The sequence below is a fragment of the Ambystoma mexicanum genome, chromosome 1q (assembly GCF_040938575.1).
Source record: "Ambystoma mexicanum isolate Mex_15411 chromosome 1q, UKY_AmexF1_1, whole genome shotgun sequence".
Taxonomy (NCBI): domain Eukaryota; kingdom Metazoa; phylum Chordata; class Amphibia; order Caudata; family Ambystomatidae; genus Ambystoma; species Ambystoma mexicanum.
Window position 1 is genome coordinate 850,226,081 of NC_090922.1, and position 20,526 is coordinate 850,246,606.

Below are 20,526 nucleotides of genomic sequence, written 5' to 3' on the forward strand. Positions count from 1 at the left end.
GCTTTCTGAGTGCTGATCCCCGGTGAATGACTCTGAGGTATGCGTAGGAGAGGCAGGCAGTAACCTTGGGCAACTGTTTCCAATGCCCAAGCATCTGACGTGATAGCCTGCCATTCCGCCAGATGTTGAGTTAACCTGCCTCCTACAAGTGTCCTGTGAGGGAAGTCCTCAGAGTGGTTTTGGGGTGGCTGATGCAGATGCTGATGGTAAAGAGGCACCTGCTGTTGCTGCGGCTTTTGAATATCTACCCTGTCCACCTTGGGTAGTTCTTCTTTGTCCCCTTTGAGCCGGTCGTCCTCTACCTCTTCCGAATGCGGAGTAGAAGCGAAAGGACTTGCCCCTCGCAGAGGTTCCTGTGGGACGCAAAGGTGTCTGACGGATTGTAGCGCCTAGGGATTTTGCTGCTGCTTTTGATGTTTGCAGTTTCTCTAAACTGTCATCCGCCTTTTTCCCGAACAAAGAAGAGCCATCGAATGGCATGTTCAAGAGCCTGGCTTGCACATATGGGGCAAAACCAGACTTTCTCAACCAAGCGAATCTCCTGGTTGTTGTACTTGCCGCCATTGCTCTGCTGATACTGTCAGCCGAATCAATGCCCGTTTGGAGGGATTCGCACATAGCGTCTTTACCGTCCTGTATGATATTCAGGAATTCCTCCCTTTCTTCTCCCTCTGGGATGCAGTCAGCTGCTGTAGAAGCACACTCCCAAAGTGTATGGCTGAATCTAGCAAGGGTGCAAGTAGCATTAACAGATTTTAACGCCATGCTACATGGCGAAAAAACTTTCTTTGCCATAGCATCATATTTTTTATCGTCCCTGTCCTGTGGGACGGTAGGGTAAGCAGTCTTGACATCAGTAGAAGATGCTGCCTGTACCACCAGACTTTCTGGGGATGGGTGTTTGACAAAAACTCTGGGTCTGCAGAAGATACCCTGTATTTTGTAGACAGTTTTTTATTTACTGCCGGGACGATATCTGGGGTTTCCCAGTTCGTCATAATCTTCCTCTGAAGAGCTTTATGAAAGGGCACTACAGGATCCTCCTGTTGGCCTTTGCCAAGAATATCCGTGAGGTCATCTTGTTGGAAAGACTGTGAAGGTGCAGACCACCCCATAAATTCTGTGATCCTGGCCATTAAGGCTCTATAGGGGGTTTCAGCATGCTCCCCCGGGTCTGGCCTAGCAAACTCCACCTCAGGGGAAGTGTCTAACCCACTTGCCTCATGTAAGGAATCATGAAGATCCTTTAACCTGTGTTCTTCAGAGGATAACTCCTCTCTAACTGGGGTTGCAGGTCCCTGCACCTCAAATGTGTCTTCCTGTTCAGACAATTCACCCTCTTCCATAATTGAGGACATAGTTCTCAATTGTTCTGAACTCATAAAGGGTGTAAAACCCCATCTCCAAGGCAGAGGGTGCCAAACTTGTCATAATCGGCCCCGAAAACGTCGATGTCGTCGACGCCGACGTCGAAGGCTTCGGGCGTGGCATCGAAAACAAAGGCGGAGGCCTCGATGACCTCGACAGAATTGGGATTCTGCTCGAGGAAGTCGACAACCTCAACGCCATCGTCATCGAGGACCTGGGTATAGCCACTGGGTGTGTCGTAACCGTGACTTTTCTTGGCGTCGACGCCGGTGTCGAAGATGGCGTCGAGTCGACAGACCCGTGTGTCGAAGGTCCCTTCGACAACGGCGTCGAAGACACCGACCTCGGCGTCGACGGAACCTTCAAAGAAGGTTTTGAGGTCATAGCCTTACTCGAGGGTTCGAGACGCGCTCGAGAAGCTTCCTTCACCGCGTACTGCGACTCGCGGCGTTTTTGACCTTCGGGTCTTTTGACCAGAGCATCCCTCTCGGCAGTCTTCGAGGGGGTCGAGGCCGCTTTCTCGAAGACGCACATCATATTTTTGCGGAATTCCTCCCATTCAGCCCGGGAACTATGTTTCGTGGGGCAAGGGATTCTCTTTGGAGAAACAGAGGAAGAGGAAGACGGAGAAGGGGATCTTCGACGTCTCCTCTTCGAGTGCTTCGATCTCGAGGAGTGATGGGACCCACTCCGAGACCTGGAGCGCGAATGGTGACGAGGAGACGAATGTCTCAACTTCGTTGAGGAAGAAGCTTTAAAAGTCTTACCTTTCTCCAGCTTCCCCTTACGCTCCTTCAGGGCCTTAGCTGTCATGGACATACAGTCCTCGCACTCCGAAAAATGGTGTTCAGCTCCCAAACACCACAGACAAACTCTGTGAGGGTCAGTCAGCGACATCTTTTTCCCACAATCTCAGCATTTTTTGAAGCCGGACCGAGGAGTTGTCGGTTCCGACGAAGAAGCCATCGAGTACGGATCGAATATCTCGAGGTAAATAGGATAAACCTGACAAAACTGAGCAACGGTATTCCGAGGCACTGAGTAAGCGCGGAAAAACAGAACTGAGCAACGGACGCTGCGCGCGGCCTTTATAGGCAGGATGACGTCGATGTCGAAACGGCGGCTGTCGAGGGACATCGACTCGGCAGACGTCGACGCGCAGCGCCCTCTAGAGAAAAATTTTCCGAGGCCAGCAGAGCTGGAAGGAGATATCTAAGATAAGGAATACGTCGGAGGACACAATCCCTTCGAAGCAATTGTTAGACCCCTCCATTCCGACTAACTACAGGCCCATCACCACTGTTCCATTCCTGTTGAAAATCTTAGACAAGGTTGCATATATCCAAATCCAGAACTTCCTAGAATTTAACCAACTATTAGGCTCCCGTCAATCTGGTTTCCGGCCGATACATGGCACAGAAACAGTACACATCGACCTTAAAGCCCAAATAGACAAACTAAGAGACAATGGCGCGCACCCGAGAAAGCCCCTGTAAGTCCCACTTTGCCGCTTCGCCACGGTGCTGCGGTGTACGTTGTGGGATATTTTCCTAAGCGGATCATTTTTACTTTCTGAGTTATTTTTTTAGGTGATTGTGTGTATTTTGTTTCAGTTACTTATTAATACTTTTTTCCATGTTTATTATTTTTTATGTTTTAAAATTTTTATTTTACATAAATAAACATGAACATGAATAATCCAATAAACACATAGCCAATCAATTCAATGTAAATAATCAACATATCACAACCAATTTAAAAATAATCATCAATGTACTAAAAATAGAACCGGTTGAAGAAGAAAAAAAAAAAAGAAAGGAAAGAGAAAGGAAAACATATTGATTATTTTTTGCTCATTGTTAAAATTGAGGAGCTGCTTCAAACTGTTGTTATATCTAACCTGCTGCTAAATGGTGTGTGATATCATACCATAAATGCCCCTTTTATACTTTATTGGTTATACTTTAGTTATTTTTTGTTAAATTATGGCTGACAAAAAAACTAAAGCTTACACCCTGCGCACGGATATGCCTTGCCCTTTACGCCTACGTGCGCTTTGTGACTCTTCAAATAGAGGTGGTCCTCTACTAACTCCAAAGTCATCTCGCCTTCTTACCAAAGGCCCTCAACCAGACAAACGAGCTTGGAAAAAACATACCCGCTCTAACACTCCGGCTGGTGATATCCGAGACTTTGGGTTTGGAGCATTGCGCATTAGTCGTTTGATGGCAAAGATGCCAGAAGTAACGAACTTAAGCGTATCAAACGTAGAGGCCCAGCCGCTCTCTGTTAATCAAGAATCCTCGGCTACAAAACAACCTTTAATGAGCTCTCCAACAGTAGCAGACTCAAATGTTAGTAATAAGGGTTGTAAACAACCATGCAATATTTCATTGTCTGATACTATGATTTTACAAAATGCCCCCACAGGTAATATTGTGCCTCCATCAAATAAGTCTAAAAGTGTTATTAATGATGCTGATGATGCTCATTCGTCAAACTCTTGTTTCTCGGGAAATGACATCTGAATCTGAGACCTCTATTTCATTAATTCCGCCTACTCCAAGAAGGCCAGATCGAGACAACTCTGTTATAACCAGGGGGTCGCTTTCAAAGAAATCCCCTATGATAACGTTAGAAGTGATGAACATTGCTATAATGTCTCTTGCTAAATTATTTGAAGTTCTCGATTCTAAAGTAAATTCTTTTGTTGATAATCTCAGAAACAGTGCCAGTTGGCAAAAATCAATTACTGATTCCTTGGCCCAGAAGCAGGTGCTTGATGATAGAGTTGCCTTGTTGTCATTAAACCAGATACCAGAGATTGTTTCCATGCTAAAATTGACAACTGAACAGCTTTGCTCTCAATGTAATTGATGCTCAGCTAACAAGACAACACAATGCCTAAAGGCTGCTATTCCCTTTGTAGAGGGTATTATTCGTGAGACACCTATGGAGACGCCGGTGGCAGCATCTGTGCTACCATCGAGGCCTACTGATGAATTACCTGCAGCCTCCGCTGCTGAGATACCACCTATAGCAGAAAGTGTACACCCAAATAAAGAAGCGTACACGTTTTTTGCTAAGAATTCTAAAAAACAAAAACCTGAACATACTATGAACTTAAAAAAATCAAAAATCTAAAAGAGTGGCATCCACTGGCCAAACAAAACAGTTCCTTAAATCACTTTCAAAGCCAGTGAGTTGCTCAATATTGGCATCTAATGCTAGAACCAAATAATACTCTAACCTGGCACAAGAAAAGAACTGTAAAAGACGGGGTGAGTGACTCACAGATAGATTTGAATCACTCTCCTTTGGATGAGTTAGTCCAGGCGGTGGAAGAATGTGAAGATGAATTGGAGGATTCACCTTCTGAGGCTCAGCCGATAGTTCCATCCAAGGCTCTGCCTGAGAATAATTCTGATCACTATGATCCATCATATACTCATAAAGAACTCAAGAAAGCCGTGGATGACTATATGCGTCAATTTCAATCAGTCCCGGTTCTGTCCCATCCGCTGATGAAACCTACACCCTCTACTCTGAAAACCCCAAAGCAGAGTTTGCAAGCAAGTGACAAATTAATCACCTTGCTGTCTCGATGTGAGGTGAATGCTACAGGCATAAAAAATCTGACTGTTACACCGGCTATACCGGTAATACGCAGGATGATATTCTATCCTCGATTAAGGACTGTCTAGTGGCACCAACCTTAGAACAGAAGACACTTAAGCCTGCTATGAAATCACTTACCTGCAGCTCTAATCATGATTCCTCACCAATTGTAGATCAGAGGGTGAGCTCTAGGAATGTCTCATTTAAATTACCATAATTGATTGAGAAACCGAACTCTTTTTCAGAGGTACCATGCAGTAGAAAAGAGGCTCCTATAACTCTTGGTACTAGGAACAAAAAGCCCTCTCAACCATACTCAATATTTCTTAGCTGCCGAGGTGGCTCTTTTCCAAAATATACCATGAATAGGAAGAGTATTATGGAAATATTCTCTGATATCCCAATGCTGGAAGATCTTGCCTCAGGAGACATTGAGAGGGTCGAATTTCCTGATGAAAAGGACTTAACTGTCTCTTGTCTGTGGATTAGATCTCGGGTCATTCTTAACATCATTTGGTCTGCGAGATCTTCTCTCTTTGATCTTGGATTTAGATTAATTCCTACTACTGGTGAAAGTCCTTTAACTGAGAGCCTACAACAGCATGAGGGAGCTGGGGATGCGGGACAAAACGCCATAACTCTCCCAAGGGAAAATACAATATCTGCAACAAAATCCAATAGCTACTGCTGCTGTACGAATGCATAACTAGCATCTGATGAATCATGTCCCCTGACACATAAAATCTGAATTTTGAGCTGGAATGCTAGAGGACATAAGCACTTACTGAACAACTTAAATTGCTCATTAATAAACTTTGATGTAGTGCTTCTACAAGAAACTTGGTTGGTGGTGTCGCCCTCTTGGGATCACCATCACATTCATCTGGTCCCTGCGCTGAAAGGTCAGAAAGGTAGACCAATGTCTGGCCTGGCAATAATCTCTAACATTTCCACCATAACCAATGTAGCTGACTGTCCCTCTCCGAATTCCTTTATGCAATGTTCTATAATTTCGCTTCAGAATATAAAAATTGCAATTGTCAATCTTTATTGGAATCCTGTGGCTATTCTAACTTCTACTTTCCTTAAGGATCTCAATACAATTATGGAAAACATTGCCGCCACCTCTAATATTGCACATATTATCCTTGCTGGAGACCTGAATATTCATCTTTTTATGTCATCCAAAAAAGGAAATTTGGAACGGGTCACTGAGTGGTCTTGTTTTGTGAAAACATGGGATCTGATAATGTTAAATGTTGCTTTAAAAAATTACATTCCACCCTCCCACACCTGGTCAAGTGGATCACATAAAGCAACCATTGACTATGTTTATGTAGATAGAACACTATTTAGTAAAATCTCGAAGTTTGTTATCTTGCCCTCCACATCTAGTGATCATCTGATGCTGACGATGGAACTTATGGTTCATGCTCAGGGTAAAGTACAGTTACGACAACAACAGCTGAAAAATCTGAATGTAAATTCTCAGCAGAATAGATTACATTGGTCCAACCCTGCCTTGGAAGCGTTTGGTATGGACCTAGCGAATGACCATCTTCTCCTCTTAGAGGAGGTACATGCTCCACTAGAATACTATGATAAAATGCATCTATTTGCATCTCCCAGTATATCTAGTGGTAAAATATCTAATAACACCCGTCCTACTCATATATTTGATCAATCGGTCAGACATAGAAAGTTTCTATTTCGCAAACAAAAAAGACAGACCTTGCTTCTTCCGCCAAAATATCGTGACTCTGCCTTACGTAAACTAAAGACTGATTACAAAAATTGGATACGGGCGTATAAAGCAGAAATGTATCAAAAGGATGGTGAGCGGTGGCTTCATGTGGCACAGACCAAAAACACCTCTCAGATCTGGAAGCTAATTAATTCAGGCATAATGTGCTCTCAACTATCATCTCAAATTAATGGTGTATCTGAAAAAATGTTGGGTTGAGTATTTCACAAACATGTATGATCTCGCGCAAAATAGCTGTGAGCACCTGCCATTGAGGTCGGCTAACCCTCCTTTTTCTCTCAAATTTGATCGAGATGATGTGTTGTTCTATTTAAACAGGGCAAGCTCATCTCTAAGCCCCGGGCCCGGATGGTCTGTCAAATTACATTCTAAAACAGAATCCGGATCTGTGGGCCAGTATCTTATATACTGTATTTCTTTCAATTCAGATAAAACAAAGCATTCCTCCTTCTTGGTGCCAAGCTGTGGTAGTCCCCATCTATAAAAAAGGGGACCGTACAAATCCAGCGAGCTCCCGCCCGATAGCACTCCTTGATGCACCGGGAATTTTTTTTACCAGAATTATTCTAAGAGATATCAATATTTGGGCTTCTAATGAAAATCAACGAGATCCCTTTCAGACGGGCTTTGTTGCAGGTCTAGGTACTGCTATTAGTATAACTACGCTTAATGCTATTAAAGCAGCCTATGCAACAAAACATCAACCTCTCTACTTGGCCTTTGTCGACTTTCGTGTCACATTGAAATCTGTGGACCGCCAATTACTACTCAACAAACTGCTGAGCTTTGGCTGCCCACCTTCTCTAATCTCGTTAATAAATTTACTTCACTCTAACACCACGATGCAGGTCAAATTAAACTTGAATGGGTTGCTATCAGAAGTTATTCATACTAAACGCGGCCTTAAACAAGACTGCATTCCTGCCTCAACCCTATTTAATCTGTTCATTTTTGACCTGGGTGTCGAGTTTCTGAAGGTAATTAACGATGCACCTAAGCTCGGCAAGCAGGCCATCGCATGGCTTCTCTATGCAGATTACCTGGCTCTTATTTCGCAAACGCCAAGTGGACTTCAGATGCTGCTTAACCAGCTTGAATCTTTTGTTGCCAAAAACAACTTAACACTCAATCTAGAGAAAACTCAAGTGATGGAACTGAGGAATACTAACTTGAAACATTGAAAACACTATGAATGGTTCTTACAAAATCAAAAACTAGCGTTAGATAATGAATATAAATATCTTGGAGTTATGTTTAGCAACTCACTCACGAATAAGGCTCAGCAAAGCAGTATAACTGGGAAACTTTCAACTCGAATCTCGCAGGCCAAAATACTTCTGGCCAAGTTTGGAAAATTCTCTGGTGCCCATGTTTTAACCTTCTACCAACAAAAGGTAATCCCCATCATCACCTATGGGGCCGAAACTTGGTTCCCACAAAAGCAAGGGTATTGGAACAGAATTGAAGCCCAATTCTGGAAAAAAACACTTAACCGTCCTCACTCAACACCAAATGCTCTCCTGCGATTTGAGTTAGGCACCCTTTCAATACACATGCAAGTATCCTGGAAAAGATGTTGCCTTTTTTGAAAATGTCTCTTGGGCCTGGCGGTGACTAATTTGTTGACAATATTTGCAGACTATCTGTTATGTTCTCAACATTTGTTCCCGACAAATTGGAGAACCATTGTTATCTCTGATATGATCGAAGCAAGCATATCGTTGGATTTGCTGCTCAACAATCGAAACAGAGCTAAATTAAAGTTGTATCAACTTGACTGGTACTGTACACAACAGAAATGTCTAGAACTAAAAGATTTTGACAGCATCCTTTGGTCACAAAAAATTTCGGCAGGCAGCCGATTATCTATTGAAATGTCCATCAGCTACAAAAGAAATCAAATTTTAAGATTCCGCATGAATTTATGGCCTACGAATCAAATCCTACTAAGAAGAGTCTTAATAAAAGCCGAAGCTTCACACTGCCGATTTTGCAAACTTGGTGGAACGGAAGAGACCCTCAAACATATACTGACTGTGTGTGTAGCTCTACAAAAGCAAAGAGACTATATCCTTCATAAACTAACTCAGTCACATTACATATCTCGCTCTGTTGATGAACTATGGTATGAATGATTTGCTACACCTAAAATCTCGTTAAGAATAGCCACTATGCAATTCTTAAATGCAACATTACACATAGTCTGATTCTTCAACTAGTCTTGCATAGTGATTCATCCTAACCATCAGACCCTGATATTTGTACAAACTTGCTCTTAATCTGTATGTGGTTTCACGAATGATATGAGTTAGTTAAATATTCTGATGAATGTAATTTTCGATGTGTTAACTTGATGATGATTTGAATTTATGTAATTATGTTTTTTTCTCAAAATTTAAATGTGTTATTTCAAATGTAATGTAAATTATACAAGGGAAATTATGTATTTTATACCTTAATTTTAATGAACTATCTATGTAAAAATATTTTTTGAAAGGTTCATTTATTTTAACCAACCAAAATAATAAAAAAAGACAATGGTAAACCTGAATTACTCCTCCTCCTTGACCTGTCGGCGGCTTTCGACTTAGTGGATCATAATGTCTTATGTAGCCACTTGGACTCAGCTGCCCACTTCTCAAGCGAGGCAATAGTGTGGATACAATCATTCCTTAGCGACCGAACCATGAAGGTTTTCTCCCCATCTGCAGCTGCGGACCCCATCACTTGAGGGGTGCCCCAGGGTTCTTGTGTCTCTCCAACCTTGTATAATATTTTCACCAAGCCCCTGTTTGATGATTTTGACCATCTGGGTACCACCTACACTAATTATGCAGACGATACCCAGATCCTCCTACCACTTACTGGGGACTATAGTACGGATTTAGCTTTGGTGAATAGAATTTACAGTATCGTTCAGGCATGGATGGCCACACATGGCCTCTGTCTAAACGATGACAAAACAGAACTTCTCATCCTGGGATCCGCATCTCTTCTCACTAGACATGGCACGGAATACTCATCTTTCATCATCGATGGGAATCTAATTAAGGTTGCCAAGGAAGTAAAACACCCTAATATTCTCTAAACAGGTCAACACTCTAGCCTCCTCTACAGCATACACATGCAAATTAATTATAGCTGGTAAACAATTCTTCTCATCCAACAGCTGTATGATTATGCCAGAGCCCTCATTATATCCAAACTAGATTACTGTACCGCCCTATACATAGGAGCTAACAAATACATTATTAACAAATTACAGATACTCCAAAATAATGCCCTCAGAGCCGCACTCAATATCTCTAGGAAAGAACATATTTCTGATACTAGGAAGTACAAGTGGATATCTACACATAAGAAAATCAGACTAAAAACAGCATCCCTTATCCATACATGCCTAAACAGTAAAGCACCATGATATCTAATAGAAAGATTATCTAGAAAATCATCTACTAGACCCACAAGACTAGCAAACTCCAACTGACTACAGGTGCCTCGCTTTAAACTATCCACCACTGGGGGCACCAGCTTCCCAGTCAAAGCAGCTCAACTGTGGAATTCACTACCCACACTTAGAATGGACCAATCCTTTACTAAATTTAGGCAAAATCTGATTATATGGCTCCTAGAGAATGAGGTTAAATAAACCTGCAGAACCTGACCATACCTGTAAATAACTGTACATATGTAAATAACTGTATATCTTCCTTTATATAGATTACCTGTATTTCTTTACTTCCGCTTACTGTATGTATATATAATGAATAACTGTTAGATTAGTTGTTTTTCTGATACTTTTGTAACCAATGTGACCTGTGTACCAAGCTGTATGACTTCTTACTGCCTGCGCCCTGATACCTTCGGGTCTGGTGCGCATAATACATTTTAAACAAACAAACAAACTTGGACAGGGTTGCAGACCTGCCCACCATCTGTTCCTAGGCCAAGCCCTACCTTGCCCAGCACTGCATCCAGTCATCCTGCAGTGCCGAGTGAAGGTAGGATCATAGCAGCACCCGTACGTACCCCTAGTTCCTCTGGACCTAGTGCGCACACCTAGACCAGAGGATAGAGGTGCCAGACTGATCACTTTGTCCATGGTGGTTGCTTTCAAGGTTGTGGTGCACCGTGCAGGGGACCATTGCCAGAACATCAGAGAATGAGCAACCTACCCAAATAGGTGAAGAAGAATACCAGATATGGGTGGATCAGACAAATCAGATGATCCACGATTGGAGAGATCCCACCTAGGAGTTCTCTTGAGAGTGTTTGTTTCACAAAATATTTTCCTTTGCATAATTCTTTGGTAAATATGCATTATTATTTATTTTATTCAAGTGCTAAGCTCGTGTCTTCAGGGGATGTGGCAACACCATCCTCCCAAGCTGAGGTTTCTGCCCCTATCCAGCGTTCCAATTCGTTACGCCATACTTGGTATCGTGGGCCCCCAGGGCGCTTCCAAGCCATAGCAATGGTCCTTTTGACCAGAATGCATACCAGGTCCATAAGCTTAACTGAGTGTTTGAACTTGGCCAGTCTGGGATACGTTCCAAGAAGGCACTCTTTCGGGGTCCATTCGTATCTGGTCATGTCTGCCTCGCTACAGAGGAGTTCTGCTCTCGCCCAGAGTTGTCGGGCCTGGACGCATCCCCAGAACATATGCATAAGATTTGCTTCATCTCTACCACACCAAGGGCAGTTATGTTGGGGTAGCTCATATATTTTGGCTATTCTAAGTGGTGTCAGGTACGAGCGGTATAACATATTGAGCTGAATCAATTTAAATCTAGAATTTCTAGATACCACGTTAGGAAACGCTAGTGCTCTCCCCCATTCAGCTTCAGACAGTTCATGTCCCAAGTCCTCTTCCCATTTGAGTTTGAGGTCCCGACTACGGGGATTGGGTCTATCGATTAGGTGACTGTATATACGGGACACAGGCCTCCATCCATCTCCCAAACTATATAGGTGCGTTATGAAGGGGTCAGTTTCAGGTTCTTCTGGCCACGTGTCCCATTTAGTCCGAGCAAATTTACGGATCTTTAAGTACCAAAGAAATTGGCCAGCTGGCACGCCATCGTCAGATTGCAAGGAGGAGAAATCCCGGAAGGAGCCCTCATTATATAGATCCCCCCAAGTGTACACTCCTAGCCTTTCCCAGTATCTAATGGAGGCAAGGTCTACAGAGTTCTGACACAGGTCGGCAAGGAGCGGTATGTCCGGAGTATATACATGTTTCAAGTGAAGAAGCATTTTAACCCTTTGCCATATCTGACGACCCAGGACAGCTAAGAATGGAATCCCATCCACAAAACGTTGAGGGGCCCAGATGAGTTCATTTAGCCGGATCGGAGCAATTGGGCGTTGTAAAAGCATTGTTTCGGGGGTGTCATCATCGGCTAGCCATTTAGCCACGAAGCTTAGTTGGGCAGCCAGGTAGTATCGTTCCAGATCAGGGAGCCGAATGCCTCCCTGCTCGTAAGGGATGGTCAGCGTGGATAATGCGAATTTGTGCCTACCAGCTCCCCACAAGAAGTCTTTAAGTATCTTCCCCAAAAGACGAAAGAAGGGAGTCCTAATATAATAAAAAATATTTTGAAAACCATAAAGAAATCTGGGGAGAACAATCATCTTAATGATGGAAGCCCTACCCATCATGGATAGGGGGAGGCGAGCCCAAAACCCAATCGACTTGCGCAAAGGGGGTAGCGCTGCTGCCGTGTTGTTGACATGCATAAGTTCAGGCGTGTGATAGATATTAATGCCCAAATAGCGAAACGTGATGGGGCACCAACTTATTCCCAGCAAGGGCAGGTCATCAACGTGTGTGTTTTGGAGGGCACCTAACGGAAACAGACAGGATTTATATCTGCTAAAGTGTATGCCTGATACCCTGGCAAAGTTGCCGAGGACCTCCAGCATGGTTGGGACATTCAGCTGTGGGTCCCTCACACAAAGGAGGACATCATCCGCATACAGGGAAATTATGTGGTCTACCCCATCAAGCCTTATACCAGCGTCGAAAAATTGTTTCCTAAAAAAAATGGCGATGGGTTCAAGCCCAAGTATGTATAGCATAGGGGAGAGCGGGCAACCCTGCCTTGTGCCCCTTTGTACGTCCCATGCCGTGGAGATGAGCCGGCCAGATTTTACTCGTGGTTTAGTATAGAGGACTGTGATCCATCTAATGAATCGTTCTCCAAAGCCAAACTCCCGAAGCACCGCAATCAGCCACTCCCAAAAAATAGAATCGAACGCTTTGATGGCGTCCAAAGAAAGCAAAGCATAAGATTCCCCTACATGAGTGGAATGTGACAATACATGTTGAAGCCTACGAAGATTGGCAGTGGTGTTGCGACCCGGCACAAAGCCATTCTGGTCAGGGTGTACCACTTCTCCGATCACCTTGGACAGCCGCTTAGCCAGAATGGTTGTAAGGATTTTAACATCATAATTGAGCATCGCAAGAGGGCGATAGGAGTCACAGTCATCTGCAGGTTTACCAGGCTTGAGGATCGGAACCACCAAAGTCTCACGCATACTCCCAGGCAGGATACCCAACTCGTAGGTTTCTAGGAACACCTCGTGCAGCAACGGAGTCAATTCCGACTCATAGGTTTTGTAAAATTCGGTGGGTAGCCCATCACTGCCCGGGGCCTTGCAAGTGGCCAGAGACTTGATAGCATCAGTTATATCATCTATGGTGATATCAGCATCCAAAGCCTCCTTATGTGACAGCGGGAGTAGGGGCAGGCCAATTTTGTCCAAGGTGTTTGAAATTTCCTCAGGGGGCACCATGTCATTGTGGGAGTAAAGTTGGGCATAGAACTGCCCGAAAGTGTCATTAATTCCATGTTGGGTCCGATGTAACGTGCCATCAGCATCTCTTAAGGCTGTAGTCGAATATTTAGGGTGTTCTTTCCTACACAGCCAGGCGAGCAGTCTACCAGGTTTATCAGCGTGGGCGTGTGCTTTATTGGTTCTGGTGATATAATCGAATTTGGCCAGTCTGTCCCAAGCTTCCTTGCAGGTGGCCCTGGTACGGGCAAGCCTGTCTTCCTGCGGTTGGGGGCCCCGGGTGTTGGATTCTAGCTGTTCTATTTCAGTTTCTAGTAATTCAAGTTCAGTTCTTAGGTGTTTCCTCATTCCTCCAGCCTTTGCTATGACCTCTCCCCGTACAACCACCTTGAGAGCATCCCAGACTGTGCTTAGGTGGTCAACACTGTCTTTATTCTCTCGAATGTAGTTCTCTAGGGATTCTCTGAGATCTTCCCTGAATTTTGAATCCTTAAGTGCCTCAGTGGGCATCCTCCATGTAGGTATAGGAGGTCTGGGTCCAGTGATGTTCCATTCAATTACCAGGGGAGAGTGATCAGAGATGGTGCGGCCCAAGTAATTGGAAGAGTCAATTTGGGGAAAGCTTTCTCTGCCGGTAAAGAGGTAGTCAATTCTAGTGTGAAGATTATGTGGCGAGGAGTAGAAGGAATAGCCACGGTCCCCTGGGTGTTGCTCCCGCCAGATGTCTACCAGGTCTAGGCGGTGTAGCATGGCATTCATAGCAGTGGTAGCAGTCGACGGGCCCCCCAAGGGAGGAGCAGATCTGTCAAGCACAGAGTCACTGACGCAATTAAAGTCGCCTCCCCAGATAAAGAATGCATCTCTATAAAGTGCAATCTTTGTGTACAACATAGCGAAGTGCGCAGGTATATTATTGTTGGGAAGGTATGAATTGACAATACATATCTCTGTTTGTTCGATGTGGCCCCAGAGTATCACATACCTTCCTTCCGGGTCCAATTCAGCTTTGGTAAGCTGGAAGGGGATGTGAGGGCTGATCCAAGTGAACACCCCTCTAGCGAATTTAGAATACGTGGACCCGAACCCCTGTCCACCCCAGTATGATTGGAGCGTCGCGGTGGATTCCTTGGTTAAGTGGGTTTCTTGTAGCAGGGCCAGCCCTATCTTCTTCCTGTGTAGATAGGATTTAACTCTGTTGCGGCGTAAGTAGGTACCCAAACCCCTCACGTTCCAAGTGGCGATTTTAAGGCGTATAGACATGGTGGTGGCAAAGGAGTTGGAGTGCTGAACTCATGGCAGTCTCAATCGTCTTCAAGCCAGCTTTGTGTGCTGAACAATTGCCCCCTGGGTCTGTCGTCAACAATACGCATTGCAATCTTCCTGCTGACCTTGATTGTTGTGTTGATGTATCAAACGGAGACTTATGAACAAATTTAACTTCCACTCGAACAGGTGGATTGAACAAGAAAGATAACTGTATGTTGCCCCCAGCAGCTGTTCTGGGAGGACAACGCTCGGGGGCTTCCGCTTCCCATTGGCCGATCCGGGTCGTGAGGTGCGGATGTGGTGATGGCCGTAGGCCAGCCATGATTGGGGTGGGGTGGGTTGTGACAATGTCTGTGGGTAGTCCATAGAGCTCCCATCCTTGAAAGACCTAACTGATCATTACAGCAAAGAGATCTATTTGTATTCAGCCATTGGGCGTCAAGGCGTGATCCTCTCCCTCAGCCAAATTATTGTGCTCCATCCACATAGTGGCTGCTGCCGGAGTCTCCATGAAGACAGCTTTGCCTTTGTATAGTATCTTGAGGCGCGAGGGGTACAGGAGCATGTATTTAAGATCAAGCTTCCGCAGTTGAGCTTTAACAGGTATGAATGAGTTCCTGGCGCGCTGCACTTGCGGGGTATAATCAGGGTAGATAACGATCTTGGAGCCATTGCGTCTAATCTCGCCTACGTCCCTCGAGAATTTGAGGATCGTCTCTCTATCGCGAAAGTTTAAAATCTTGGCAATCATCGGGCGTGGGTGTGATCCCGGTGGGGGTCGTTTTTGTAGGGAGCGGTGGGCTCTCTCGACGGAGAATCCCTGTGTGAGCTTGCCAGCTCCAACCTCTTGCATTAATAGGGACTCAATAAATTCCGTAGGGTCAGTACCCTCCATCCCCTCCGGAACGCCAAGGACTCGAATGTTACTGCGGCGGGCCCTTCCCTCTGCTTCCTCTGATCTCGCCTCGAGATGAGCCACCTGTTTCTCAAGTGCGATAACTTTGTGCTTTAAGTCCTTGGCAGTGTCTGTGGTATCCTGCAGATTTATTTCCACTGTGCTTATTCTTTCCGCTAGGTTGCGGGCATCTTGACGGATGAGCTGCATGTCCACCTTAAGTTCATCCATCTTGGTCTCCATGCACGTTTGGAGTGCAGCAATAGCCTGCAGCACTTGGGCGTTGCTGGGGTCTTCAACAGTTGCAGGGGGTTCCGTCTGTGTGGGGATCTCATATTGGATGAGCTGTTTGGGTTTAGACCCTGTGAACGAGTCCATAATTGTTGCACCCCTGTTTTTGTTTCGTGAAGTAGACATTAGTCCCTCCTAGCGTTATGACAGCAGGTAAGAGCCCCTGGCCAGTGTATTACAATGAGAGCCTCGCGGGCCTGCGCTATTCAGTGATACTCAGTGGTGACACCGGAGAACACAGGGGGGTGCAGTTAAGTATGCGCTCCTGCGCAGATATTCTCCCAGTAGCGCAATGGAGTGCCCTACGATCTTCCAGCACACTGGGCCTCTGTCTCGCAACCCTGCTGGACCCTGCTGTTTAAGGCACAGGTGAGTCCCGGCTCCCAAATGTTGGGTTAGGGTCCGCAAGCTTACCGGCTCATCCGCGCTCAGACTGCTCACTCATCAGCCTCTCGGTTGCCTATTCGGGGAGGGAGGAGGGCCCCGTGCAGTTCGCTGTATCTACCGCGACAGGGGTCCACTCGCGCTTCTGCCGCTCCGGCTCACAGAGCACTACAGCACCCGCGGCTGGCGGATCGCCGACGGGTTTCCCTCCTAATGGCAGCAGCCCGCTCACACTCTGTGTCTCCTCTGCAGCGGTCCCGGAGCCTCGGATGCAGCTCCGTTCGCGCCCCTGGGTAGTGCGGGGGTTCTCCTGTACGATCGGGGGCTCCCAGCAGTGGGCCGTCTCCTGGGGGGTAGGGGGGTCCAAGGGTGGCCGGTCTTGCGCTTGGTGTTCCACTGGGGTCCTTCCGCTCTGCATACAGGGACTCCTTCGTCTCAGCACACGATAAAGGAGGCAGCGCCCGATGGACCGTCTCCCGGCTGCCTCGTTGCCGACTTAATCTATTCTTCCGTCAAACCTCGGTGCCGCCCGCCATCTTGTTTCACCCGGGGGCACCAGTTCAGATGCTGCGTTTTCAGGGACGCCGGCTCCGTTTCTCCTCGTTCCTGCGCCAAGTAGGGCCGGAATCGCTTCCCTCACCGGAATATGATTATGGCTACTGTTCAGGTCAAAAATATTGATCAAATTAAGGATCTAGGCCAGGATCGAGACGGGAGCTCCGCACAGACACGTCTTTACGCCATCAGCGCTGGCCACGCCCCCGGTAAATATGCATTATATCCTACATGCCTCTCAATCTGGTATCGGGGTATGTTTTTTTGTCTGGGTTATGAAAGGCAACACAGTATCTGCACCTCCCCTTTTCTGGATAGGAGGAGGTGTGGGGCTGAGGGAAGGCACACTTTGTCAATCAATTAATCTTTAAAAAATGTCTTACTGAGAGGAAAATACCTCATTGAACTGAGTACAGTGACGAGGGGTGTAGCGGATTTAATGGATATTACTCGACATATTCAAGGCCTAAATAGTATTTCACACAGAGGATGTATTTAAAATACTGCATGTTTGCAATACTACCATCCTTGTAATGATATCTTGTATTCGTCTATCAGCCTAAGCGTTGGAGGGATACTGGTTTTCTTCAGCAGTTCCAAGATTTAGCAGAGGCATAACATCAGTGTTTGCACTGGGGGCTATCGGGCATCATTCCAATGACTGAAGACTGTATTTGCATTATCATTTCCATCCTGCACCCACCACCTTGTGTAGTAGTTCATAAGGTCAACAAAGGTTTATCATTTCTAAAGGTAACTACTTGAATGTTTGCTTTAGGTGTAGATTAATGTGCCGGATTATAGTGAAATATAGCATTCACTCACATCTGATACCAACAGCCCCCCTCCTCTTCCAGTATTACCTTTCTCCCTCCTGTGTCTCTTGTAGCTCTGACCATGCCTCTCCCTTTTATGAACAACACGCAGTGGCTTCCCAGCTAGCTTTGCGCCATTGCAATCCACTACAAACATACATGTGAAGTGATTAGTGTGGACATATTTACCTTCACAACGAGGAACATTTGGATACCATCCAAAATAGTAGCACTGTATTTTTTCATCTCCATTCAATCTATATCCATCGTCACATTCAAATGTCACAACTTGGCCATTTTTAAAGTTTCGTGACCATCGGAAATGCAGATTGTCAGGTGGAAATGGTATTGAACAAGTAATTTCTAAAAAGCAAAATAAAAATTGTATTAGATTTGTTGTTGCATTTATGGGCCGAATGAGCAAGACACCAATTCAAATATTAAGCATTGGAATGACATCACGCAATAACTAGAGTCACTAGGTACAAATAAATAGTAATAGATGGAACATTTTAACAAATGAATCAATTCCTGTCTGCCATTTTCTTACGAGTGGCAAATTGTGATGGCCAACTCACTTGTAACACAAAAATTCCATGATTACTCGAGTGAAGTATTTTTTATTACTAATGTTGATATAACATACATTTGTATTGAGCACCTATGGCAAGTGTGTCTTGCAATCTGGTTGCTTAGACTGTGACATGTGTCTGTCAGCACAAGCAAGTAATACAAGCAAGCAGTTGCTAACTCAATCTCCGATCTAAGTCTACAGGTCCTAACCACCAGCTTTCTGCCTCTGGGGTTAATGGGTATAAATAATACGCTATAACACACATCACAACTACCCAAATACATTAAAAATTCTTATTTGTACGCCACAACTAGCAGACCCTGTTATGATTCTCTAATTGTGACATCAGTGCCATGTAACCTTTAATTACAGGAGTGAAGCTCAAGAAATGCAGCTTCAGCATGGTCTCCCATTCTCCACTCAAAGGCAGGGGTGGCTCTCCATAAGGGCGACAGGGTGCTGACCTGGCAGTACCTTCGTCCATTTTGGAAGTGCTGCGGCTTAAAATCTCAGAGGGAAAGATAGTTTCCCTTTGGCAGTTTATGTTCCCCAGCACGCATGTTCAGTGAGGGATGGGGACTTTTGCTTTCCCAGCTTTGCATAGCCTTTTGGGGATGCAGGCTGGGTAACTGCATAGCTGAATATGTGAGGTGGTGTTCCTGCATCTCCGAGCATATTGAGACTGAATGGGACTCTGACAATATGGCACTCTCTGCCAGAACCAGGAAGTGCTCTCTGCTTCCTGGTTCCGGTTCTTGTGCATAGGAACAAGTGGGCCCTTGTCACAGGAGGTGGTATTACAGAGCGGGTCAGGATCGAGACTGGGGCTGAGGTAAGTGTAGGATTTCATTTTTACGTTCTATGATTATTCAGCGCCATACCGCAACTACAGAATATAAGAACAAAAGAGATCCTCACAGTGGAATTTGTAGATGAACAGCATTTGGATCAAATTTACCTACTCCTTAACTCCACCAACGAAAAAGATCAGCTCCTGAAAGAAAAAAATAATCTAAACACACTGGGATTTGACATACAACATGTTGACTCCAAAAAAGAAGCGCAGATGGAACTAACCTTACGTAGGAAAGGTTCTTCAAAGAAACAAGAACATCCGATAAATAACAAACGCAGGAGCTCAGAAGATGTAAACTACAATACACAGGAACAGCAGATATCAAATACTCAGCAAATTGATCCTAAAATCGGCTATAAATACCCAGATCACACTATGCATCACATACGGAGAGTAATGGAATGGTCGCAACTAACAACTTCAGAAAGTGCTGATTCTTCTTTTTAACCATCATTGCAACCTATTAGATCTGAAATTTCATTATGTTCCTGGAATACTCGAGAACACAGTCATCTTTTTCGCGAACAGTCATACGATCTTTCACAGTATGACATCATCTGCATACAGGAATCATGGATCACAACACAGCCAATCTGGGACGGATTTACAACTCTGATGGTTCCTGCAATAAAAAACAAAAGAGGACGTCCATCTACAGGCCTCTTGACCCTCATTAAAATGTCAAGTAATATCAGAGTTATCGGCTCATTCAAAACAAATGACTGGATCCAAATCACGATACTATAGTCAGTAAAAACAAAAATTCCATTAACTCATGACATTTTTGGTATTATCAATACCTATTGGAATCCAATGGCCATTACTGATGAGTTATATATTGACAAATTCTTTACCTGTATCTATGAAATTACTATAAAATACCCAGGTATTCAACCAATAATATGCAGAGATCTTAACATACATCTTTCTGATAGCGGAGGGACTGAATTAAAACAGAATAATATGTCCCCAAGAGCTTGACGATGGCAGAAAGAAACATCTACCAGAGGACTCATTAGAGTGCACTTCCTTGATACCCAAACAAATAAGCCGATGAAAACATGGACCTGTGGCGCATCAAATGCCATAATAGATTACATCTATACATCAAACCAAATTGCACTGAAGTTAACACAGAAAAAAAACATACAAACAAATCATAGTGATCATGCATTAATGATAATTACGTGGGAAATGTATAACCCCCAGAAACCCAAAATAAATTTACCAGAACTAGTAGTTAACTCGAACCAGACTAGACTGAGGATCTCTCAAAATGCCCTGGCGATATTGACAAACCAAATTACTTCGTCAACAATGACAGACGGCAAACGGCTA

The 20,526-nt window shown here is 44.6% G+C and overlaps 1 protein-coding gene across 3 annotated transcripts in view; it reads right to left on the minus strand.

The window, feature by feature from the left end:
• Positions 1 to 20,526, minus strand: part of LOC138537982 (coagulation factor XIII B chain-like) — a 1,433,866-nt gene that overhangs the window by 824,491 nt on the left and 588,849 nt on the right. For all 3 annotated transcript variants that reach the window (XM_069641496.1, XM_069641495.1, XM_069641494.1), the window contains one exon: positions 17,948 to 18,121. In XM_069641496.1, the coding sequence (XP_069497597.1) occupies positions 17,948 to 18,121 (174 nt within the window). The remainder of the gene's footprint in view (positions 1 to 17,947; positions 18,122 to 20,526) is intronic.